The following is a 22,737-nucleotide window of genomic DNA, read 5'->3' on the forward strand; positions in this document are numbered from 1 at the left end:
TCGGCACGTACGCCGTGCCCCGCTATGCGCACTGGGAAATGTAGTTCCGGGCCGGCAATACGCTACTACAGCTAGCGTCACAACCGGCCATGGAATCCCTGACACCTCTCACAAAAACAGGAGTTTCGACAAGATAGATTCCAGGAGATCCTTTGTACGGAATGCATAAAAAAATGATTTTTTTTCAACTTTTATGATCAACATTTTCAGTAGCGACAATAGAGACAATATAATTCATGAACAGTTACTACATGTACATAAGCATCGATTCAGTATCGCGTAGAAATCACTCCACCCCTGACTCCCCTCTTCAGTCCCTCTTGTGAACTCGTAAAGCATCGTGGTCCAGTGGATTCCACGTCGTCGGATAGTTTTGTCATCTGATCCTACAATTTTCATCCTGAGGTCATCCGGGATTATGCAGAAGGTCAATAATACATCCACAGTTTTGTTTCGAGGCACAGAGTGTTTCTCATTCTAAAGTTAATTCGCAATTTCGTGAACCTAAGGTGTAAACCAGCATTGGCATAGCCAATAGGTCTCGCCTTTTGGACCTTATAATTGTTTAGCCATGCAACAGTTGATGTTGTTGCACAAAGGATATTGTGCTGCATAACTAAATACTCATACGGCCCCAAAGGTGAGACCTATTGGCTATGCCAATGCTTGTTCCCCCCCCCCCCTTGGATTACGTACATTATTTGTCCCTGTTTTACGGCAATAGCCATGTGCCCCTCTCTTTCAAATCGTTATCTCCACCCTTTTGCTTTTATATCTCCTCCTGCCCGAAGTCCCTTACTCCTCAAATATGTTTTTTCTTTGGTACAGTCCACTCAACCCCTGCTTATAGCTCAGGACCACTCCCCCAGTTTATACCTTCGTACGTCTACCCCAACTTCTTCCCTAGTACAACCACCGCACCCATTACCTTACTACCTCTCCTGCTCCTTAAACACACCACCTTTAGATCTACCATATCGCTACTGTTTCTGACTCTAGCCTAAAACCTTTACCCATGCCAACTGCCTGTGCATGGGTGGAATCTGTTTGGTTGGCCTGGTTATTATGCTTGGTCATCATGGCAGCGTGATTTACAGGCACTGACCCAATCTTGAAGTTGTTGGCTCCTAACACATCTAGACTCAGCTCACATCAATGGGCAGCTCATGGGGTTGTTACGACAACCACCAACCGGGCTCATCGCAATTTTAATAACTTTTATTACATATTTATTCAAGTCTGTAAGCAACGTTAAATGCAATTTTTAATAAAATAAATATAAATAAAATGTGAGGTTCAAATAATAACATACATACACTCCATAACACATGGGTGCAAAACATTGCCATATACAACGCCAAAAGCTCTAAATCAAACAAAAGCGAGACCTATTGCATTTCCAATGCTTGTTATTCCTGGAATGGGACAATTTTAGGGGTCACACATTTTATTCTCTGTATCTGTTGTTTGCCCGTCTGGTACATCAAACCACAGCCAACCTTTGTTGTGTCCCTTAATCACCCTTATTTTCTCCAATCGAAAGCCAAATGTTTCCAAAATACGTTATTCAACTGTAAGGTGAATACTGGCCATCAGCTTTATTATTAACTGAAAATAGTAGAATGTAGTCCAAGGGAACTATAAAGACGTTTAACATTTTAACTTGGGATCAGAAAGTGTTAGAACATTAAAGTTTTAGATGTGTATCTTATTTTTAAATGTATTGTTTACTTACCTGTTAACTTTATTTTTAATTAAGGGAAGGGCTGCGCTTTGAAGTTTTGATAGATCCATCTTCCCACATATTCCTCATTTTATGAGTCCTGTTTCCACGCTTAATTCTGGACAGAACAACTTTTTCCACTGCAAGGACTTTTAAGTGCCACCTGATTCTGCCACGTTGCTCAGGAGCAGCACCAGATGAAGGGCAAGCCCAATATACCCTTGAGGGCTTAGGTGGATACATTGATACAGTAAGGCTGCCGACAAGGGATTTTATTTGTAATAACTTGGTTCTATTTCTTAGTGATTCATTTTGGGGGTGTATTTAAGCAAATTATACACCAACAATAAATGTTATCAACAGAAACAATCTTTAGATAAAGAGTACACACACGGGAATTATTTTTATTTTATTTGTATTTTTTTTTAATGAAACACAAATCTTTTTATATATAAATCAGAGTAAAAAAGGAGTACAAAAGAACCATTGGTTTTGAGCAATAGATCATGAAAGGCGGGTTAAATCAGATCCACATTTCATCAAAAGACATCTATTTCCGTATAGTTTTAACAGAGACTAATCTCATTGTTGAGAAAAAATCAACTGCATTTATCTAATGTTGTGGAATTAGATAATGGAGTCGACGTTTCGGTCTTGGGTGGCAGAAGTCCGTCAGACCATCTTCAGGACAGTCAGTTATTGCATAATTAGACCCTTCGTGAGTTCTAGAAATCCCACGTAACTTGTATTTTGTTTGTTTTATTGTTGTCAGGGCGTTCTGGTTGATACTATAGCCTATCAGTTTTCGAACTTTCTCATGACAGGAGATTGAACGGGGGAAGTCCTTACTCGTTCTTTTTTCAAGAGATTTCTGATTATCATTCAAACGCGCAAAAGTCTGCTGAAGTCAGGGACGCCTGAGGAGGTGGTGGTGGTGGTGGTGCTGCTGAGCTGGTTCTCAGGTGGTACTGATCATAGTGGCTTGGTGCTGCGCAGCCAATAGGTCTCGCCTTTTGGACCTTATAAGTGTTTAGCCATGCAGCGAGACCAGTAAGAGATAGGTGACGTTAGTGGATGCTGTCTACGGGTACCAAGGATTATTGATGAGTCCCGAATACTGCATACTCACCCAGGTCAGAAAACTCTAGAGCATCCCCTCCAGGTTGACACTGGGTGCTGGATACAGTATGACTCATGACATTAGTGATGAATGCAGGATGCCATCTTTGGATGCTGTGTGTTGTAAGTAAGTACTGGTGGTGTTTCCAAGTGATGGGATTAGGTGTGCTATGCCAGGTGAGTGCAAGGTAAAGGGTTCAGTCTGTAACATGCAGTATGTTGTGAGAGGGTACTGCTGGTATATGAAGGCGGTGGGGAATAGAAAGGGGCAGTTGTTTATGGAGACTAATCGTAATACAGGATGATGATGTGCTATCTCTGACGGCGTAGCATGCAGTAACTCTGTTGGTGACCTTAAGTGAAGTGTATGAGGTGCAGTTTAGTCAGTGGTGCTTCAAGTGTTGCCTGTTTTGTGCTGTATTTTGTTGCCTACGGAGTAGTTTGGTCGGTGGGGACTGGATACAGAGTGCTGTCAATTGCGATGCAGCCTGTAGTTTGTGTGTGTCGAAAGTGGGAACGGGCGATGTCTGTCAATGATGGGTAGTAAATGGAGTGTGAAGAGTAGTTTCTCATTAGAGGGTGATTATGTGCAAAAGGCAGTTCTTTAAAGACTGTGTCAGGTTACCATTGGCCTGCAGTGTGAACTATCCAAAGATAAAATTGGAAAACCAACTATACTCCTGTAAGATGGTCCGATCACAAACTTAACACACACTATACCATAGTCTGCTTGAGTAACATACACCTATCAAACAACTTGCGAAAAATGCTGCATGAATAACATGAGCTCTGTCAATTTCCACCCACACCTCAGTTCATAAAAAAGCCACCCTGCTCATGGGCTAAAAAGACATACCAACATGCAGCTTTTTACTTCTTCTTCCGACACAGGTCTAGGAATTACAAATGACAAAAGAATTTTGTTAGAAAAAAAATTGAAGGAACCTATTCAAAGGAAATTTGTAGTGCAAAAAGTAAAACCCCTGCAGTACTCTTTCACATACTTGTATATGCATTTGTGAATCAAAATCTCTAAAATGGGGAAAATTGAATACTGATATACACAGTGCAAGTAGAAAGGAATGTGCTCTATTTGCACTTTTGCCAGGAGGGACATTTTGGGACCAATGCTCCAAGGTGTTTAAGAGATGTAAAATAATACTGCTGAAGCACTACTTCCTGTACTTACAAATGTGTTCGAGTGTCGGTCTTAAAGCGTTCAGAAAAAGCAAAAGTAAAAAAACGAAGTGCTTAGAAAACAACACTACGTACTTGACGATGCAGGAGTAAAAGAGCGTGCACTCCTGAGTGGCCCTTCCCCACCATTCTCAGAAGTGCAACAGGTTTGGGTGGAAAAGGGGAAAGACAACGCACCTCTCCACTCTAATAGATAGTCTGACATTAATCACTGTCAAAGGTGCTTTTATCAGTGTGCCCTGAAACCTCTTAAAGAACCAAATTTTGAACTTGCAATGACAAATAAAATGAATGGCAAGAGTGCCTTTCGGAAGCAACGCTATAGCACGCCAAAGGAAGGGTAGCTTGGACTAGGAGACACGCAAGAGGAAGAAAAACCAGGGAACTCACCCTGCACGTGTACAGCACTGCCAGTAGCTTGCATCTTCGAAGCGCTGTGAATTAAAAAAGCTATTGTTTACCCAAGAGTGTCACCTGAGTGACTCCTGAAGGATGAACTCTCCTACCGAAGGCAATCCGAGGTTAACAGAACCCCTCGGGTCCCTCTGCAAGGACACCGCAGGCAGGCGCACATCCGAAAAGACGATGACGCCAAAAGACTATTGATGTTGGGAAGTGTTGATGTTCAAAGACAAAAGAAGTTGAGAGGTGCTGAAAAAAGGGTTGAGCAATACACCAACCGAAGCCTCCACGTCGAAGAGGAAATCGACACCTATGCTGGATGCCGAAGAGCAAGCCTAAAAAAAAGATGCCTCAGGGCCAAAATTGCTGTGATGGTATAAAAAGAAAAACGATTTAGACGCACCCCCCTAGAGAACTTCAAATTCTGCCAAAAATGTTGATGGAAAAACAACAAATTGACAAGGACACCAAAGAACTCTAACCCTCTATGACACCAGAGCCACAGGGAGAGAAAACAGAAAAATAATTATTTTTCAAAGAAGATGATCCTGAGTCTATGGGTACATTTCAGGAAACAAAGGGGTCTGATTATATGGACTTAGTGGCAGGACATCAAGACCAGAGGAGGGGATAAATATGGGGTATAACTTGAGGAGGAAAAAGCACAATCCTGTTTTGTCCTAGAGACATTGCTACCTTCCCAAACTAGAAAGACCAGTTCCTTCCTATGCTACCAAGCTTTCTGGATCAGAAAAGAGAAGCCTTTAATGAACCTGCAACTTGCAGGGCAGTTACACCAAGAGAGAAGTACAAGCACTCCTCAAAATACTGTCTATATGTATAAGTGACAGTGTCAGCAGACTCCATCACTGCTGCCACAGCCAGAAAGATGGCTAATATGCCAGCAACATCCGGACCACGACTGGATAAGGAAAGCAAAAAGATTAACATGGTGGGGAGAAAATTCGAAAGAGGTGCCGGAACTCAGTGTTTAATAGCCAACTCAAATGCTCTTCTCAACAGATAAGAGTACAAACACTGGGATGTGAAGGCAGAGCTGATGAAGCACCTTCTGGAACAATACCGCAAGAGGGCAGCATCCCTGGCAGAAGAGAGGAAAAACATTGCAAATACTTGCTTAAAGTATGTATTAGATGCAGCAGACGTAGCAAGTAAACAATTGATGGTACAACCCTTAGACGTCATGCCTAGCTAAGGATGTCCGGTTTCAAACCAGAATTACAGGCAAATATAATCAACATGCCTTTCAATGGGGAACATCTGTTTGGAAGTACAGTGCATGATACCCTTCAGCAACTCAAGAAGAATAATGATACAGCAATGTCCATGGGAACCTTGCAATTCAGGGGACACATACGGAGGCGATCAACACCTGTTTGAAGACCAGCAGGCGGAAGACGTTTTTCATGTGCAACCTTTAATAAAGGGTTGCAGCGCACAAGTAAAACACACACGCCAAGACGACAGTGGCAGTATCAAACACTACTACGTTAGACTTTTCGGGGACATGCAAGAGGAAGTGCAACCATAAAGTGGAGCTTCTGCCCTCTCTAGCAAGTGACTCATTACACCATCAACTCCTCTCAAACTTATCACCTGTGGGATCAAGAATAAAAAACATCCTCCAGGACTGGAGGAAAATGACATCAGACTAATAGATAATAAACATCATATGATTTGGATATTGCATAGAACTGATCAAACAACCACCAGCAAGGGGACCTAAGAAAGTGGTCCACACAAAAGAAGAAACCACCTATCTACTGCAAGAAATAAAAGAATTGCTACAAAAGAGAGCTATAGAAAGAGTGCCCAGAATTGAGATCAACCGGGAAACAGCCTTTACAATGAGGTTTTAACCTCGTTGTGCCTTAACCACGCATTTTTAGCACACATTTTTACCGCGAATATGCATTTACAATGCTTGCCAATACCACGCATTAAAGGTAAGTTGGGTGGGTGCAGGGGGTCTCCCCCCCCCCCCCCCCCCCCCCCCCCCCCACAAATACATTGTTTTTAAATCTGAAAACAATGCCTGGTATTGACATGCGTTGTAAATGCGTATTTGCGGTAAAAACATGCTTGCGAAAAAATCAGTGGCAAAGGCATGCAATGTATTTACCTTCATGGTACGGTTGTACAACCAGATCAACCCAGGAAACTACTAGAGATATTTCCTATAACCAAAGCAGTACAGATCCCTACCGCCTATCCTAGACCTTTGCTTCATAAACAAGTTCATAAGGAGACACAAATTCAAAATGACAACACTGCAAGATGTCATTGCTCCGCTACAAAAGGAGGGCTATAGATCTAAAGGATGTTTACCTTCACATCCCAATAAGTCACAGACGCAAAATATATTTGTTTTGTGGTAAACAGAACACGCTATCAATTCAAAGTGCTGGCCTTCGAAATAAACTCAGCACCAAGAGTGTCTGGCAGCAGTAACAGCGCAATTAAGATGACAAGGGATATATGTAAACTCTTACTTGGACGACTGTCTGGAAAAAGCAAACTCTACGCAAATCCAAAAGACACATAGAGATAGTTCTATCAACCTTAACAATCTGGGGTTCTCAATAAACAGAGAAAAGTAATCTCCAAAACCAGAAATTCCTCATTGCATTGACATCTCTTCGTAGAGTAAGTGAACTACAAACAATCAGAATACAAGAGCCATACATACAAATACACAAGGACAGAATAGTCATGAGGACAGATCAACAATTCCTACCCAAGGTCATCTCACATTTCCACATAAATCAGTTGATTCAAATACCACACGTTGGACGCATCAAGGATCCTGTACTATATGGAGAAAACAAAAAAGATCAGAAAGGGGAATCGGCTCTTAATGTAATTTGCAGACAACAACAAAGGAAAATCAGTTACAAAGAATGCAATCTTGAGATGGATTATGCAAACCATAAAAATGTGTCACAGCAGTGGGAATACAACTACAAACTAAACCAAAGGAGCACTCTGCTCACAAAAAAGGGGCAACAATAGTTTTCCGGCAAATATACCATTGCCGGATATTTGCATGGCAGCTACTTGGTCATCAGTTCACAGGTTCACCAAGCATTATTGCATAGATCTACAAATAAACAAGCAATCTAAAGTGGGGCATAAAGTATTAAAGCATTTATTTACAAACTCAAGCTCCTCTTCATCCCAACCACCATAAGCATCAAAAACTCTACAATATCAATCCAGACCATGTTAATCTATAAAGAATTCTCTGCAAAACGAAATGGTTTCTTACTTGTAGGAGTAGTTTTGCAGCTTGAAAAAAGATTCTGGATTCACAAGCGACACACCCACCCTCATCCCCAGAAGATGGAGGAGAGAATCTTAAGATGGTGGCCACATGGAGCTTCCGGGGAGGGCATATGACGTCAGGAGAGGCTGGAAAATACACTAAATGGTGGGCCAGTCTACGCCCCAAAAAACTAAATAACAGAGAAGGAGGAGGACTCCTATCACATTGGAGAATTCTGGGCCCCACCAATAGATGGCAGAATAATGCACAGCATGTGAAGTCAAACAATTCTTCAAGCTGCAATACTACTGCTACAGGTAAGAAACCATTTTGTTATTCCTTACACAAATGGTAGAAATATCCTCTGGCCAAATACTCTGGTACACCAAAACTGCTGTAAGAGGAAGTACAAGCATGTCTCGGCCAAAGTGTCATTGAACTAGTGCCCCCACAACAGGGGAGTCAAGATGTGTATCCCTGTACTGCCTCATCCTAAAAAAGGAAGGTACCCAGTAACCTGGCAGCGACCGCAGGCCACTGAATAACTACATCCTGTCAGAGCATTTCAGAATGACAACCCTGCAGGATATCCTCCCTCTGCCTGAACAGTAGAGCACATGGTGACCCTCAAACTCCGACACCTGCTTTTAAATCCCCATTTATCCGGCTCACAACCGCTACATCAGGTTTGGGGTAAGTGGTTAACATTACCAATTCAAAGTCCTATCCTTCAGGGTCAGAACAGTTCCAAGGGTCAGGTGCCTGGCGTTGGTTAAAGCACATGTGCGTCACAGCGCTGCTCTTGTGTTTCTATATCTGGACAGTCTACTGATTAAGAGCAGCAACCATTAGCAATGCCTAGCGCACACCATGCTGCTGTGTTTTTCCTGCACTGGCTTAAGTTCACAGCCAAGAGAAGGGGATGTTTTTAGGAGGTTGCTTCCTCTTTTTCAGACCGTGTCCACTAAGCTCTAGAATGATGATAAAACATTTGGGTATGATGGCTGCCTTCATCACCATAATTCCACATAGTCTATTTCAAAAGTGACTGTTTCTGGCGTGTCTGTGTTGGTAGTGTTGAGAGTTCAGCACGGTCTCTTAGTGGAACAAGTACTTGCTGCTGTGCACACCGTTTCTGGACCCGAAGCTGCAAATCTGATCGCCATCACTCTTCAGAGTAGCTGGACACAAGAATAACGAGACTGGCACATAAACATATGTAGCTCTGACAGTGGTCCAATTCGAGCTTGTAGTGTTTTATATGCTCATTCGAAGGAAAACGGTTGTAGGGAGGACAGACTCTCTTACCACCATGTATCACATCAAAAAACAAGGGGGCACTCCACTCGCCCAACTATCAGCTCCGTCGGTTTGGCACAGGACTATATCCCAATCAGATCCACCTCCTAGCAAAGGATCTGCCAGGGGTGGTAAAGTACTTTGTGGACCTTTCTAAATAGGATGCATCTACAAGTACACAAGTGGGAGATGAATCAATGGTACCTTCAGAAAATGCGAGGTTGGTGGCCCTCGCATTCTTAACTGCTCGCCACTGCAGAAAACACAAAATAATCAAAGCTTTGTCTCCAGGTACCCACACTCACATGGACAATGCACTGTAGATGAACTGATCAGGGATATTTGCTTACATTTTTCCTCCACTGCCTCCGATCCTTTATGTATTGATAAAGCTCACTCCGACTCATCACACCAATGTGAGCAAAGCAGCCTTGGTACTCAGTGCTTCTGGAAATTTCTCATCCTGTACGAGAAGCTGCCCGTCAGAATAGATCATCTAACTTAACCTCCGGGTTAACTGCGACATCCAATCCTCAAGGAAATTAACCTAACCAACTGGCTCATGAGATACCAGTCTGTGTACATCAAGCTTCCTATCCTGCAGGAAGCTTGCAAGTTTACCACACATGCCTGTTATGCAGCAAAGTGGAAAGAAGTCTTTTTTGTGCTACTCTGTAAACAAATACAATCTTTGAAGGGGTCGGTGCAGGATATCATTTGTATTTGCTTCAAAAGGCAAGTTTGGCATACACATATCCAAGAGGCTACATTTAGCAATTGTAACCGCTTACATGCAGGACAATATACTTCTTTATTCGAGACATAACAGCATTCATGGAGGGCCTTAATAGAATAATTCCTTTCAAGAATCCCACTAGTCCCTACGTGTGATCTCAATGTAGTCCTCACTAAACTTATAGGACCCACCTTTCGAGCCATTGCACTCTTGTTAGATGCAATAAGGTAGCATTGCTGGTAGCAATCGCGTCATTACGAAGGGTAAGTGAGTTGCAGACCCTAACTGTAGATAAACCTTTCCTACAGGTATACAAGGATAGCTGTCCTGAGGCCAAATCCTCGCTTTCTGCTATGTCATTTCCACTTTTCGTGTCATTCAGAATATTGAGTGGCCAGTTATTTTCCGCACCCTGCATCTGTTACAGAAAGAGTATTAAATATAATAGATGTTAAGAGAGCTCTATTGTATTACATCGATAGAACCAAATCCTTTTGGAAGACAATCAATTCTTTTGTTGCTTTTGCAAAACCCCACTACACAAATCCTATTTCAAAGTCTGGTCTAGTGTGGTGGATAGTCAAATGTATCCAAGTATGTTATGCTGGGACGAAAGAACCTAGCACTGTGTTCCTAGAGCACATTCACCTAAAAAAACAAAGTCACAATGACTTTTCTAGGTAACATACCACTAGCAGATATATGTAAAGTTGCTACATGGTCAACATCACACACTCACTAGACAATTGTGTGAGGATATTCAAACCTGGTGTGCGGCTGAGGTTCAATCAATCGGGGAATTGTGAAGCACGCTACTCACCCGTTAATGTCTCAAGGTGCTGGGGGTAGGGGGTGCGGCTCCAAATCAGCAGAAGAGCCAGGTCTTGAGGCTCTTCCTGAAGGTGTGCAGCGTGGGGGAGCGTCTGATGTTGACCAGGAGCTCGTTCCAGACCTTTGCCGCGATGTAGGAGAAGGCTCTTCCACGTGCTCTGGTTCTGCGGATGCACGGGGTTTCTGCTAGGGTGATCTCGGCGGAGCGGAGGTTTCTCTTGGGTACATGGAAGGAGACTTTCGTTGAGGTATTTGGGTCCGTGTTGTGGAGGGATTTGTAGGCGTAGGTGAGTAGCTTGAAGGTTATTCTCTTCACAGTGGGGAGCCAGTGGAAGTTTCGTAGGTGTTGAGTGATGTGTTCATGTCGTGGGACGCCAAGGACGAGTCTGGTGGCGGTGTTCTGGATGGTCTGGAGTTTGCACAGCAGGTTTTTGTTGATTCCAGAGTAGAGGGTGTTTCTGTAGTCCATTCTGCTTGTTACGAGTGCCTGTATTCGGGGGGGTAGGGGGGTCGATTTGAAGGTCTTGCGGAGGGGTTTGAAGCAGGTGGAGGTGGTGATGGAGTTGATCTGGTGGGTCATGGTGAGGGAGGATTAGAGTATGATGCAGAGATTCCGGGCATGGTCCGTTGGGGGTGGTGGGGCTGCAGAGGGCGGCGTGCCACCAGGTGGGTCCAAGGACACGAACTTCAGTCTTCTCAGAGATCAGCTCCAGACAGATACTGCTCATCTTGGATGCAACGTCTTTCATCCCTTCCTGGAATCTGAGTCTGGTGGTGTTGGGTTCCTTCGTGAGGAAGATGATGAGCTGGGTGTTAATTGGCGTAGGTTACTATGCTGTGTCCGTGCTGTCTGACGATGGTGGCAAGGGGGGGACATATAGATGTTGAACGGCATTGGGCTGAGCGATGATCCCTGGGTAACTCCGCAGTTGATTTGCGTGGGCTCGAAGTGGAAGTTTGATCCTTTGGGTTCTGCCGGCGAGGAAGGAGCAGAGCCAGTCGAGGGCAGTTCCCTGTATGCCAGCGTTGTGGAGTCTGGCTGCGAGAGTGCGCTGGGAGATGGTGTCGAAGGCTGCGGAGAGGTCTAGTAGGATGAGGCCACGGTGTGGCCTTGGTCAAGTAGCACGCGGATGTCGTCTGTGGCACGAGGAGGTCTGTTTCGGTGCTGTGGTTGCTGCGGAATCCAGATTGGGAGGGGTCGAGAATGGCGTTCTATTCAATGAAGTTTGTCAGCTGGGTGTTGACCATCTTCTCAGTGACCTAGGCCACGAAGGGGAGAAGAGAGATGAGTCGGTAGTTTTTCAGGTCCGTCGGGTCTGCCAAGAGTTTCTTGAGGAGGGGCTTGACTTCTGCACGTTTCCCGTCGTCCAGGAGCGTGCTTAATCCGAAGGTGGTGAGGATTGTGCGTCGTAGCTCTGGTGCAATCATGGCGGCGGCTCTTTAGAAGATGTGTGCCGGGCAGGGGTCCATTGGGGCTCCTGAGTGCATGCTCTTCATGGTCTTGGCGGTATCTTCAGTGGAGACCAGGTTTCAGGCGGAGATGGTAGGCTGGCTGTCGCCGCTGGAGGAAGGAGTGGTTTCGGGAGACTGTTCGTTAAAGTTGTCGTAGAGGGCCTTGATCTTCAGATGGAAGTAGGAGCATAGCTTGTTCCAGAGGTCCTGGGAGGGAGTGACGTCTGTGGCTTTGCTGGGTGGGGGGGGGGTTAGTGAAATGATGGATGGTGCCTTAGAGTTGCTGGAGTTGGCGAGGATTTTGTTCTGGATGAAGGACCTTTTGGTGGATCTGATGAGTTGGTGGTTTTCTGTCATGGCGCTCTTGTAGGTAGTCTGGTCTTCAGTGGTTTTGCTGTTCCTCAATTGTTTTTCGAGACATCGGCAGGTGCCCCTGGATTCTTGAAGGTCAGTGGTGAACCAGGCGGCCTTCGTGGGCCACTTTCTGTCCGGGTTCAGGAGGGGGGCAAGCTTGTCTGTGCGGTTGGTGATCCACCTGTGTAGTTCTTTGGCTGCAGAGTTGGTCTCGGTTGAGGTGGGAGGGGGATAGGTATTGAGGATGGAGTTGAGGTTTTCCTCTGGGACCTTGCTCCAGTTCCTTCATGGTGGGCGCGGAGTGGGTTTGTGTGCGGTGGCCTTCTTGAAGCAGAAGTGTACGCAATGGTGCTCCATTCAGAGAGGGCTGCATGGTGTGGCTAAAGCGGATGTTCCCTCCTGCGAAGACTAGGTCGATGGTTTGTCCTGCCTTGTGTGTGGGGGTGATGACAAGTTGCTTCAGTCCGATGTTGGCTAGGTTGTCAAGGAGGGCGGTGGAGTTGGGGGTCTCTGGAGTTGTCGAGATGGACGTTCAGGTCACCGATGAGTATGTAATCCATGGAGGCGTTGGCGTGGGGTGCGATGAGGTGGGTGATGGCGGTGGTGAACGAGGTTTGAGGTCCGGGGGGCCTGTAGACAAGTGTGCCGCGCAGCATTGTTCTGGGGCTGGTCTAGATCTGGAAGTGGAGGTGTTCGGTGGTGGAAGGGGAGTCGCTTGTGGAGAGTTGGAGTGAGCTCCTGTGTGCGATGGCGAGTCTTCCTCCCGAGTGGTTGGGGCGGTCCTTCCTCTGGATCTTGTATCCGTCGGGGAAGGCGGTAGTGATGTCAGGGGCAGAGGAGGCCCTAGTCCAGGTTTCTGTGAAGAAGGCGACGTCTGGCAAGAGGGTGTCGAAGGACCCAGATCTCTATTGTGTGTTTGTGCAGGGAGCGTACGTTGAGGAGGATGCGCCTTAGAGCTTCAGTGGTGCTGGCTTCCGGCGCGGCTGCAGCGGCCGTGGGGGGGTCTGAAGGATGGTGAAGGAATGTCGGCAGGAGAACTGGCCGTGGGTGGTGTTCGGCGTCGACAGCTGGCAGTTCCTTCCGGGGTTGAGTGCGAGGAGGGCAGCTGAGTCTTAGCCGTGGGTGGCCGGAGAACCAGCGTCCATGGCGCTGGTCGCAGACAGGCTTGCCTTTGGCGCACCCGCTGCGGTTGGTTAGCTTGAGTTGGGTTGAGCTAACTGCACCTAGAACTTGATTTCAGACATCTGTCTCATCTGCTTAATAGCCACCATTCATTTATGCAAAGGATGCGATCTACAGCAGATCTTCATCCCCAAAATGTCACTAACTCTGTAACTATCTGTTTGTGGCTTGTAGTGCTGTAGATTCTCATGCACCCTTTTGTCTAACTAGATGCGAGCTACTGCTTCGGATGTCTTCTCACATCATACATTCATTTTCAAAGTGCATCGGTTCACTTTTACTGCTCTACTTCATTTGCCCTTTACAAGGAAAAACAGTCGGAGGTGGAGATTTTGTCCTGGTACAGTGTGAATTTCTGGTAGGGATCACAGGTTGCCATAAACAAAACCATATACTAAGATGAAAAACCATGTGCAAAACAATTGTAACAAACAAAAGATGACATATGTGGGTAGAGCATGTAAATTACAGCATAACAAGCCGGGCCACTGGAATTATGTACCATACCACACTTACTTGATTGACATAATTTGCAAATGTAAACTAAAAAAAAAAGTTTCTTGCTCAAATGGATCAAAAGTTACTAAAAACGCTGACGCAGGAAGTGACAGGGATTTTGTCACACAGAGGCATTTCAACTTCCATAGTTTATTGCTGTATTTAGGTGTTAAACTGATATTAATGAGATGAAACCGTTGCTCCTACAATGTTAACCTGTGTAATAATGACAAAATAGTGAATTCATTCTACTTCAAAATGATGGGCATTAGTCCTCATAATTTGATGTTTATTGCCCCATAATTTAGTAAACCCTCCCACATAATTTGCCCCCCTCGCCATAATTCCAGTGACCCCATTACAAGCTATAAACCAGTTGTTATAGGGTAAGTAACATTTTCCTTTGGATGGCTATATAATCGTCCCACAGATTCCTCACCATCCTTTCTCCTCTCTCACAAGCTAATGCAGTGATTAATAAGTTCCCTAGGTGTGCAAACATGTTGTATGGTGTATTTGTCACTGCCTTAGCTGTCTCTGTTCCTTACCTTTATGCCTCAGTGGGGTGCGCATAAAATTATCAGGTATTGACGCCAGCTCGCAGGTTGGTGTAGAATTTATTCCATTTACTTTGGGCCCAAAGGTGTGGTCGTACCTAGCACAAATGGATCGACAGTTGCTAAAACTGAGGCAACGTGTGTTTCCGCGTATTTGTAAGCCTTTCGCAAAAGTTCACTTAACTTTTAGTTGCTTATTATTCTCTTTGTGTGTTAAACTGGTACCACTGAGGTAAACCCTTTAGATAGACAGTGTTAACTTATGAAAATGCCAAAATGATGAAGTAACTTAGCAAAATGTGTTGCATTATGCTACATAGTTTCTATTGTCTTGCAGCATAAATTAGTCAATCCTGCTGCTTAATTTGGTTCACCCTTGTTGCATAATTCCATCGGTCCTGGTAGAGGCAGCCTCAGAACACCTTTTAGATAAAGCCCAGGTTGACACAATGGCCATTGCCATCAGTGGTTCTGTCTCTAGGGGCAGTTGTGCTTGGCTTCGCATCTCTTCCCATCCAGAATAAGATAATGGATTTACTGGTTGATGGCTGGACTTTGCTTTCACCATAAAGGATTGCACCATAATGATTGAAATGCTAGGAAAAGTGCAAAATCTGTGTGGTGATTGTCCAGTCTCAAAGTGTATCGCTTTCTACACTTCAGAAGCAAGGTTTCTTTCAACACCCTCAAACTTTGGAACCTCATTTCTCTGTAAATGCTCATTTCTTTATTAACTATAAAGAGAGCATTCTACCAGATGGGATTTTCATAAGTGGGTACAACTCTGTACACAGCTTGAGGATAATCAAACACTTGGCCGGCACTCGCAGAATGAATAGGAGCAAACATTACATCTGTAAGCCCATTAGGCCTGTGTTGTATGTCAAAATGTCATAAAATAAAAAAACATTTAGCACAAGGAGAAAGGGGTCAGCCACAGAAATCCATTGCCTGCAGTCTGCTGACTTTCGTGTATTTTCCAAAATTTCCTGATGGGAATCTCCAGGAACATAGGTCCAAGGCATGCAAAGTATGGTTTCACTTAGATGAGCACAGGAGGTTCAGGAAGAAGTGGTAAAGAGAAAGTTGAAATCTCATTGAGTGAAGGGTGTTATCCTTGAAATTGACTGAGAGTCAGCAAAAGAAGCTATGAATGATGAGCGATGTTAAAGCATGCACGTTTTTCAAGAAAATCTCCACGGTTTGCTATAAATACTGTTACACCATTTTATGTTTCCATAACTGAGCAATACCTATTGGATATTGGTTAGTGTGAGACATTGAAAACCCCAAAATGCCAACTGAACAGTTACTGCATTTCTTACACACACACACATCTCTTTACCTCTGTTTCAGGCGCATTATTATTTTGTGCATATGCAGTAATGTTTTAACAGTTTCCTGCTACTGGTAGATTAGCAAGGAATCTTATACAGGGATCCTGGGGAGTTATTGACTCAGTTACTTTTTCCCAGCTGGCCCTGCATCATACTGATTTTGTGTACGACTGAAATTAGCATTCACAGATTCTTTGACTAGAGTAATTATGTGACCCTTCAAAAGCCAGTGGCCATAAAGGAATTATGACTTTTTTCAGATGAGCAAATGCAATAGAAAATGAAGTGATCCTAAACCAATCGTTGTTTTTCCAGATCCAGGAGCAACCATCCTTGTTGTGTGAAGTAGACACTTCCGCTCGTCTAACATGCCTGTGTGTATGGCTCGATAAAGTACAGGAAGAAAAAGAAACGGAAGACACATGCACACAATCCACTGCTGGTATGTAGCTTTGATCGTTCTGGCAAAATTACTTCTATGTACTTGCTGTAATTTATTACTAGCCCACCCTCTTTTATGTAAAATGTCAATTCAATTGAAAAAATGCTTGTCTATATGAAAGCAGACAGTAAGCAAGGGCTTGCCTTGAATACAGTACAAATTTTGCTAAAATAATTTTTTGTTCTTAGGCTTTCTAGATTCAACAGACTTCCAAACAGTGTCAAAAATATTGTGATAAACTTTGTGTAAGCGTACCACATACAAGGTGGATGAATAGATCCATGTATGCTGTGTGAGGCCATAGGCATTCGTATGAACCGGGAGATGGAGGCTGCCCTACCTGACACAAACAACCCTATGAGTAACACTACAGAGACACAGCCTAGATAGAGGCAGAGAGATAACTGCAGACTTTCCATAGCAACACCTCTAAAAATGTATATGTTGCTGTGATTAGCCGAGTGACAGAGAAAGTGCCTGATATGAGACTCTTTCATGGATTAGGCATGGAGGGTTGGCCAAGAGCTGGACATGTAGACACTTGGTTATTCTAGAAGAAGTGGAGATTTTGTATGAAGAAAAAGCATTCTGCTTGCTTCTAAAACTAGCAAAAAAGAGTGCAGAAATAGTTGCTGATGATGACTAGAATCTGCAAGTGTTTGTGGAAGTCTTGGTGGTGGGTTTACCAAGGAGTTAATGGGGCTAACGTACTCTTCACCTCTTCCTTCGCCCATACTAATGTTTGAAGACCGTGTAAACCGGACACAGAAATTGGGGGCATCTTCATCAATTCTTCTCTCACTCTCTTGTTTTCCTAGTCCATATCTTAAAGTATTGGAAGAGCCATTGGTTTTCATTTCGGTTTGCCTGTGTCAGGCACTTAATGATCTTTGCATCCTGGTAATAGAATAACTGATATGAGTTTTTCCTCCAATATGATTATAAAATACTCCCGTTGTTATTTCAACAGCAGAAGTCTCAACACTTGTCCCTAAAAATATGAATCACAAGAACCAACTCCCAAGAACAAATTTAAATAAAATTGCCTCAAATTCTAGCTCTACACTAGTGTAGGAAGCTGACTCTGTATATGGTAAACCAACAGGTGGTTACACCGTGCACAGAGTCCAGGGGTACCCCAGAAGTGTACAGGGCTCAATGTAAAACCCAAAGTGCTCTATTGGTGGCAGTAATTGCGAGCAGCCTTAAGTCTAACACAGAGGAGTGTACGACATTTATTGCACAACATTGACCAATAATGGACACAATACTCAAAAAGGAGATCCACACCAATTTTATAAAAATAAGCTTGGTTTGTATTTTATTTTAAGACCAAGATCTTCGCAATAGGATAAGTAAATTTTTTTTGTTTTTTTTGTTTTAAGTTTTTTATTGTTTTTCAAAACAGTTAAAACAATAGGACACTGAAACAGACCTTGCGTATAGATCCCTTGACAGATCACCACCCAATTACATAATCCCTCGACTAACCCTAGCTCTACTGCATTGAGAAGGACTGTGGCTCCCCACCTCCCCATCAACCCGCAGGCCATCTTAACCATCCGAATCAGAGGAGTCCTCATCTGAAAGAGGCGGCGGATCGCATATTCCTCCCCTGTACTTGTTCCATGCCCCCCAAACCTTGGCCCACTTGCGAGGACATCCCCGCCTAATAGATAAGTACATTTTTAAATAAAAATACTTTTCACTTTCAAAAGTCCAGAGGGCACCAGAGTCCGTTGTGGTGTTTTCTTGGGAACAGAACTGCTGTCCTCAGGAGTTCTGGTCTTTGTCAAAGTTCAGGCAGTCTTCCTCGGTTTACTGGAAGTCGCTGACTGCAGGACCGGCATCGTATTCTTGCAGGGTCTTAAAAGCTAGAGACAATCCGGTAGGGCTGGTGCCTAGTCAGTAGTCCTCTTCAGGCTTCGCTGCATGGCGTCCTCTTCGTCCTTCATAGGTCCTATTAGACAAAGGGTCAAATAGAGAAATGCTATTTATTTCTAAACTGGTCTCAACACATAATCTGCAACCTATATATTTCATTAAAGTTACCAACAGTCATGTTCCTGCACAATTGGCGGTTTTGTTAAGAGAGAACCTATCTTGTCATGTTAATACAGACCTAGCGGCCCACACATATCTAGCCTCTGAGTTTATGCCACTCCACCTTATCATTCAGCCCCCCTGGTTCTGTTTTTTCCAAAAACACTCACAGGGATTCTTTTCTGTAAAGTGCCTCATCTGCCTCCACACACCATTGATCCATTTTTTTGAAGTACTGTCCTCTTGAAATTCAAGGGCCCATGTCCAATTTCCTGAAAATGCTTTACCAGGCGTGCTGTGAGCTAGCCTATCCTGAATGTACGGCTATGTTCCTGATTTTCTACTTCCGAGTGGTAAGGCAAATATAGTGTAAACCACACGCACAAGTAAGCCTGTAAACAACGTAGTTAGTTACTGAATTTGTTTTGGCACGAAGTACGGCCATCATTCTGAACTACGCTTTTTGAGGCTGTGATTACTGTACCGCCACCACATGGATAGTATTCCGGAGGGACAGTGGAGGAGCGCTTCTGTTGTCGTTTTTGGGGCATGTATGGACAAGGTGTTCCCTGACGTTTGGGGCTCTTCGAAAAGCGAATCTTAGCTGTGGCATTTTGTTGGGGCACAGATCAAGTAAATGCCAGTTTTTTCATATGATCTGTCAGACTCTTGTAGAAAAGGGGTCAAATGTGGATGCCACTGGGATACATGGATGGTTGTTTTTTTCTGTTTTTCTTGGACAGCTGCCTGAGGGGTATTCAGCACTCTTTTACGAGCTTAATTGATCACTCTTCTTGGATATGCCCTTTCCTTTATCTGCTCCGTCCACACTGAGGACTGTGTGGCAAAAGGGTCGAGCAAGACCGGATCCAACATGTCAGAACAACTCACCCAGAATAACATGGATCATGGGAGAGGCCCACAGTGAACCTCTCGATTGTAGTTAATTTGTCTGACTAAACCCTTTCTCAGAGTTTTGAATCACTTTTTGAATGGAGGGAGCCCTTGTTGTTCCTTCTAGAGCCCCTTTTTGTGTACCGATCTTTATATAATATACTAAAAAGAGGTATATTCTGTAGAGAGTCCAGCTATACTGCTCAGGGCTTGCTTTAACAATCCCATGTTGCTCTTTTTGTGCTTGTGTGGTCGAGCAACCTTAGGCTTATCAAGGAGGAATGTAAGACTTTTGCTGCCTACACTTAATAATTTATATACACACACACACTCAATAAGAACATCCACACTTATTTAGAAAAATAGCCTGCATTTTTATATATTTTTCAGCACCAAGAGCTTCGTTATTGGGTAAGTACTTTTTAAAATGGCATTTTTGAAGCAAACCGGTAAATATATTTGTGTTGTCTCTAATGTGGTAATGTTATCCTATAGGGAAAAACACATGTACTGCATACGGGTACTCAGCAGTTTCTTACAGGACCAATCTTCCAGAGTTAAGTTAAGTACTGGGCAAGGTCCAAGGCAGCACTAACAGGTCACCTGGAGGCTTAGGATCATCTGGGGTCAAAGGTGCTTTTTGGCAGTGGTTTCAATGGTAATCGGGCCTGGGACAAAGAGGCTGCACATAGGGACTGGGGGGGCCAGTCTGGCTGAGCCAACGGAGGAGGGAGGGTGGTCTCGGGTCTCGGGATGCTCGTACACATAGGGACACCTTCGGTCCACTTCTAGGGCTGTGGGGCTCGGGTGCAGTAGTGTCTTGGGGTGTCTTGTTTTTTGACTGTAGGATGTGCTCTCTGTAGATGGGGCCTGCACAAAGAGGCTGCAGGCGACAACTGGGAGTCCACTTTGGGCAAACCCAAGGTGAGGGTCTGACTTCGAGGGTCTCAGGACCTCGATGGTACCCTTGGCCCACTTAAACTTGGGCTAGGGCACGGGTGCAGTGGTGCTTTCTGGTGTCTGATTTTTGGAGATCTGGACTCCTCGCAGTTCTTCTTGGATGCCTGCAGGCTGCAGTGGAGCAGCTACGCTACTCCACTTGAGATCCTGGTTGCTTCTTGAAGTTTTGTTACTCCTCCCAGGCTTTTGGAGGCAGAGCAGATACACAGCGAGTCGTCTTTGGTGCAATTGGCCGGGACTGCAGGGAGGGCTGCAGGGTTGGCACCAAGTCTAGTTGCTGCTCCTCAGTTCTTGCTTTTCATGGCTCTTCGGTGTCCTTCTCTTCAAGTAGGTAGAATCTACTTTCCTGGTGCCAGAAGCTTTCCTAAATGCTAAATTTAGGACGTTAAGGGAAGTGAAAGGTGGTAGGCAATAGACTACTTACCCTTTGGGTCACAACACCTGCTATATGACTACTTCCTGTGGGAAGTGGGCATAACCGTGTCCCAGAGTTACTAATTCTGCCATCACCAAGATGGGGGAATTTTCCTAAAGGGCGGGTTAGTGGAGCACATCAGCCATCGTACCTTAGGGGTGTGACTGGTCTGTTAGTGCACCAGACCTCCCTGCATATCTAATTTCCTGTCTGTTCTGGTGCCAAATGGGCCCAGGGCAGGGTGTTGCATTACCCTTGTCTGGGGAAGCCGTAATCACATATCAAAGGCGGCAAAGGTCTTTAAAGCCTCCTGCCTTGATATGCTGATTACTGAGCCATCCTTCTTGGAGGAGGTGACAACACCTCCGGTCAGAGCAGGCATTGTTTCTGCTCATCTGCAGAGGGTCAGAAACCTGTCTGTGGTGGCAGGCTGGTTGACACCAGTCAGCCAGCTCACTAGAGGCTGGTAGGTTTTCAGGGGCACCTCTAAGGTGCCCTCTGGGTGTATGTATTTATAAATCTGCTACTGGAATCATTGTGGGTTTATTAATACTAGGTGTTTGGTACTGAACACCATATATTTGAGTGAAGCCATCATGTCGCTGGGGAACTCATTTTCACCAGCGTCCAGCACATGTACTTAAAATTGCTTCCCTTTTTATTTGTGATGTCTAGGAATTGAATTAGACATCACAGGGGCATGTTTGCTCATGCAGATGGGCCCACACATGTAGTATAGTGGGCTCTGCCTTAGGGCGATAATACCTGCTGTATGGGTGGCTTACTTATACTGCATGGAGTGTCTGCAGGCATGGCACATAGAGATGTGTACTATGTCATGTGTTCACTTTTATCTGCATCAAGACACGCAGCCTGCAATGGCAGTCTGCATGATTTAGGTGAGTGGTCCCTTAGGGTGTCACAAAACGATGCCTCTGGTCCAGACCTGGTCAAAGCCACACCGTCTGGTTACATCTGCCATACTTTAAATAGGCCTCTTAAGAAAAGAGGTTGTTTAGCAGTGATATACCAGTAGTCACTTAATGCATCATTTAGCTGCGCATCTAATGCGGAATGCAAAGCATTGGATTTTTGCTTCTATCTTTCACACCACCATACATTCAGAGGTACCCTCATATACAGGCCACCTGGCCCTAGAAACTGGTTTATAACTCAAGCACGTAGTATGTTTGAAAGTGAGCTAAGTGCTTGCGTATATACGATATTAGGGGACTTTAACTTCCATTTGGAAGCTCATACGGATCCAGACATATCTAGCCTGCTTGATTTAATGAGTAGTGCTGAGCTAAAACAACTTGTCACTGGTGCCACACACAAGGCAGGTCATACATTGGATGGCATCTTCTCGAATAACATGCAGCTGGCTGTCACTGACCTTCTCCCGGTGGTTTGGTCTGACCATAAGGCGGCGGTGTTTAAGCTGACTCTGCCAGACTGATGCTCTAGGAAATCAGCAAATCAACAATTGGTCAGCAGAGCTTTGAACAAGGTAAATGCTGACAAACTACAGGAACTGTTAACCTCTACTGCGTTTCTCTTACCCGATAATCTAGATGATGCCACATCCGCCTATACTAATTGGCTGGAAGCAGCAGGCAATAAGCTAGCTCAGAAAAAAATCCTCCGCCACAATAGGGCACGTCCCTCTTCCCCTTGGTATACCCAAGAGCTTAGAGGAAAAAACTAGTCTGCAAGCACATTGAAAGAACTTGGAGGAGGGAGTACAATGAGACAGATAAAAATAATTACAAACTAAGTTTAGCTCAGTACAAGCAGCTACTTCAAAAAACAAAACAAGAGTTTTTTGCAAACAAGATTAATTCTGCAAAAAATTAAACGAAGGAACTTTTCAAATTGGTCACCGCTTTAGCACACCCAGCCCCCCCTCCTATTTCGGCTAGCCAAGAACTGTGTGACAAGATAGCAAGATTTTTCTTTGATAAAGTTGAGGTTATTTTTTCTACTCTCACAGGCTCAACAACCAAGACA

The 22,737-nt window shown here is 44.5% G+C and overlaps 1 protein-coding gene across 2 annotated transcripts in view; it reads left to right on the forward strand.

The window, feature by feature from the left end:
- The window catches only part of PAK1IP1 (PAK1 interacting protein 1), a 137,526-nt gene that overhangs the window by 106,172 nt on the left and 8,617 nt on the right, over positions 1 to 22,737 (forward strand). For both annotated transcript variants that reach the window (XM_085607265.1, XM_085607264.1), the window contains exon 9: positions 16,289 to 16,415. In XM_085607265.1, the coding sequence (XP_085463391.1) occupies positions 16,289 to 16,415 (127 nt within the window). The remainder of the gene's footprint in view (positions 1 to 16,288; positions 16,416 to 22,737) is intronic.

The sequence above is a fragment of the Triturus cristatus genome, chromosome 5_2 (genome assembly GCF_964204655.1).
Source record: "Triturus cristatus chromosome 5_2, aTriCri1.1, whole genome shotgun sequence".
Lineage (NCBI taxonomy): Eukaryota > Metazoa > Chordata > Amphibia > Caudata > Salamandridae > Triturus > Triturus cristatus.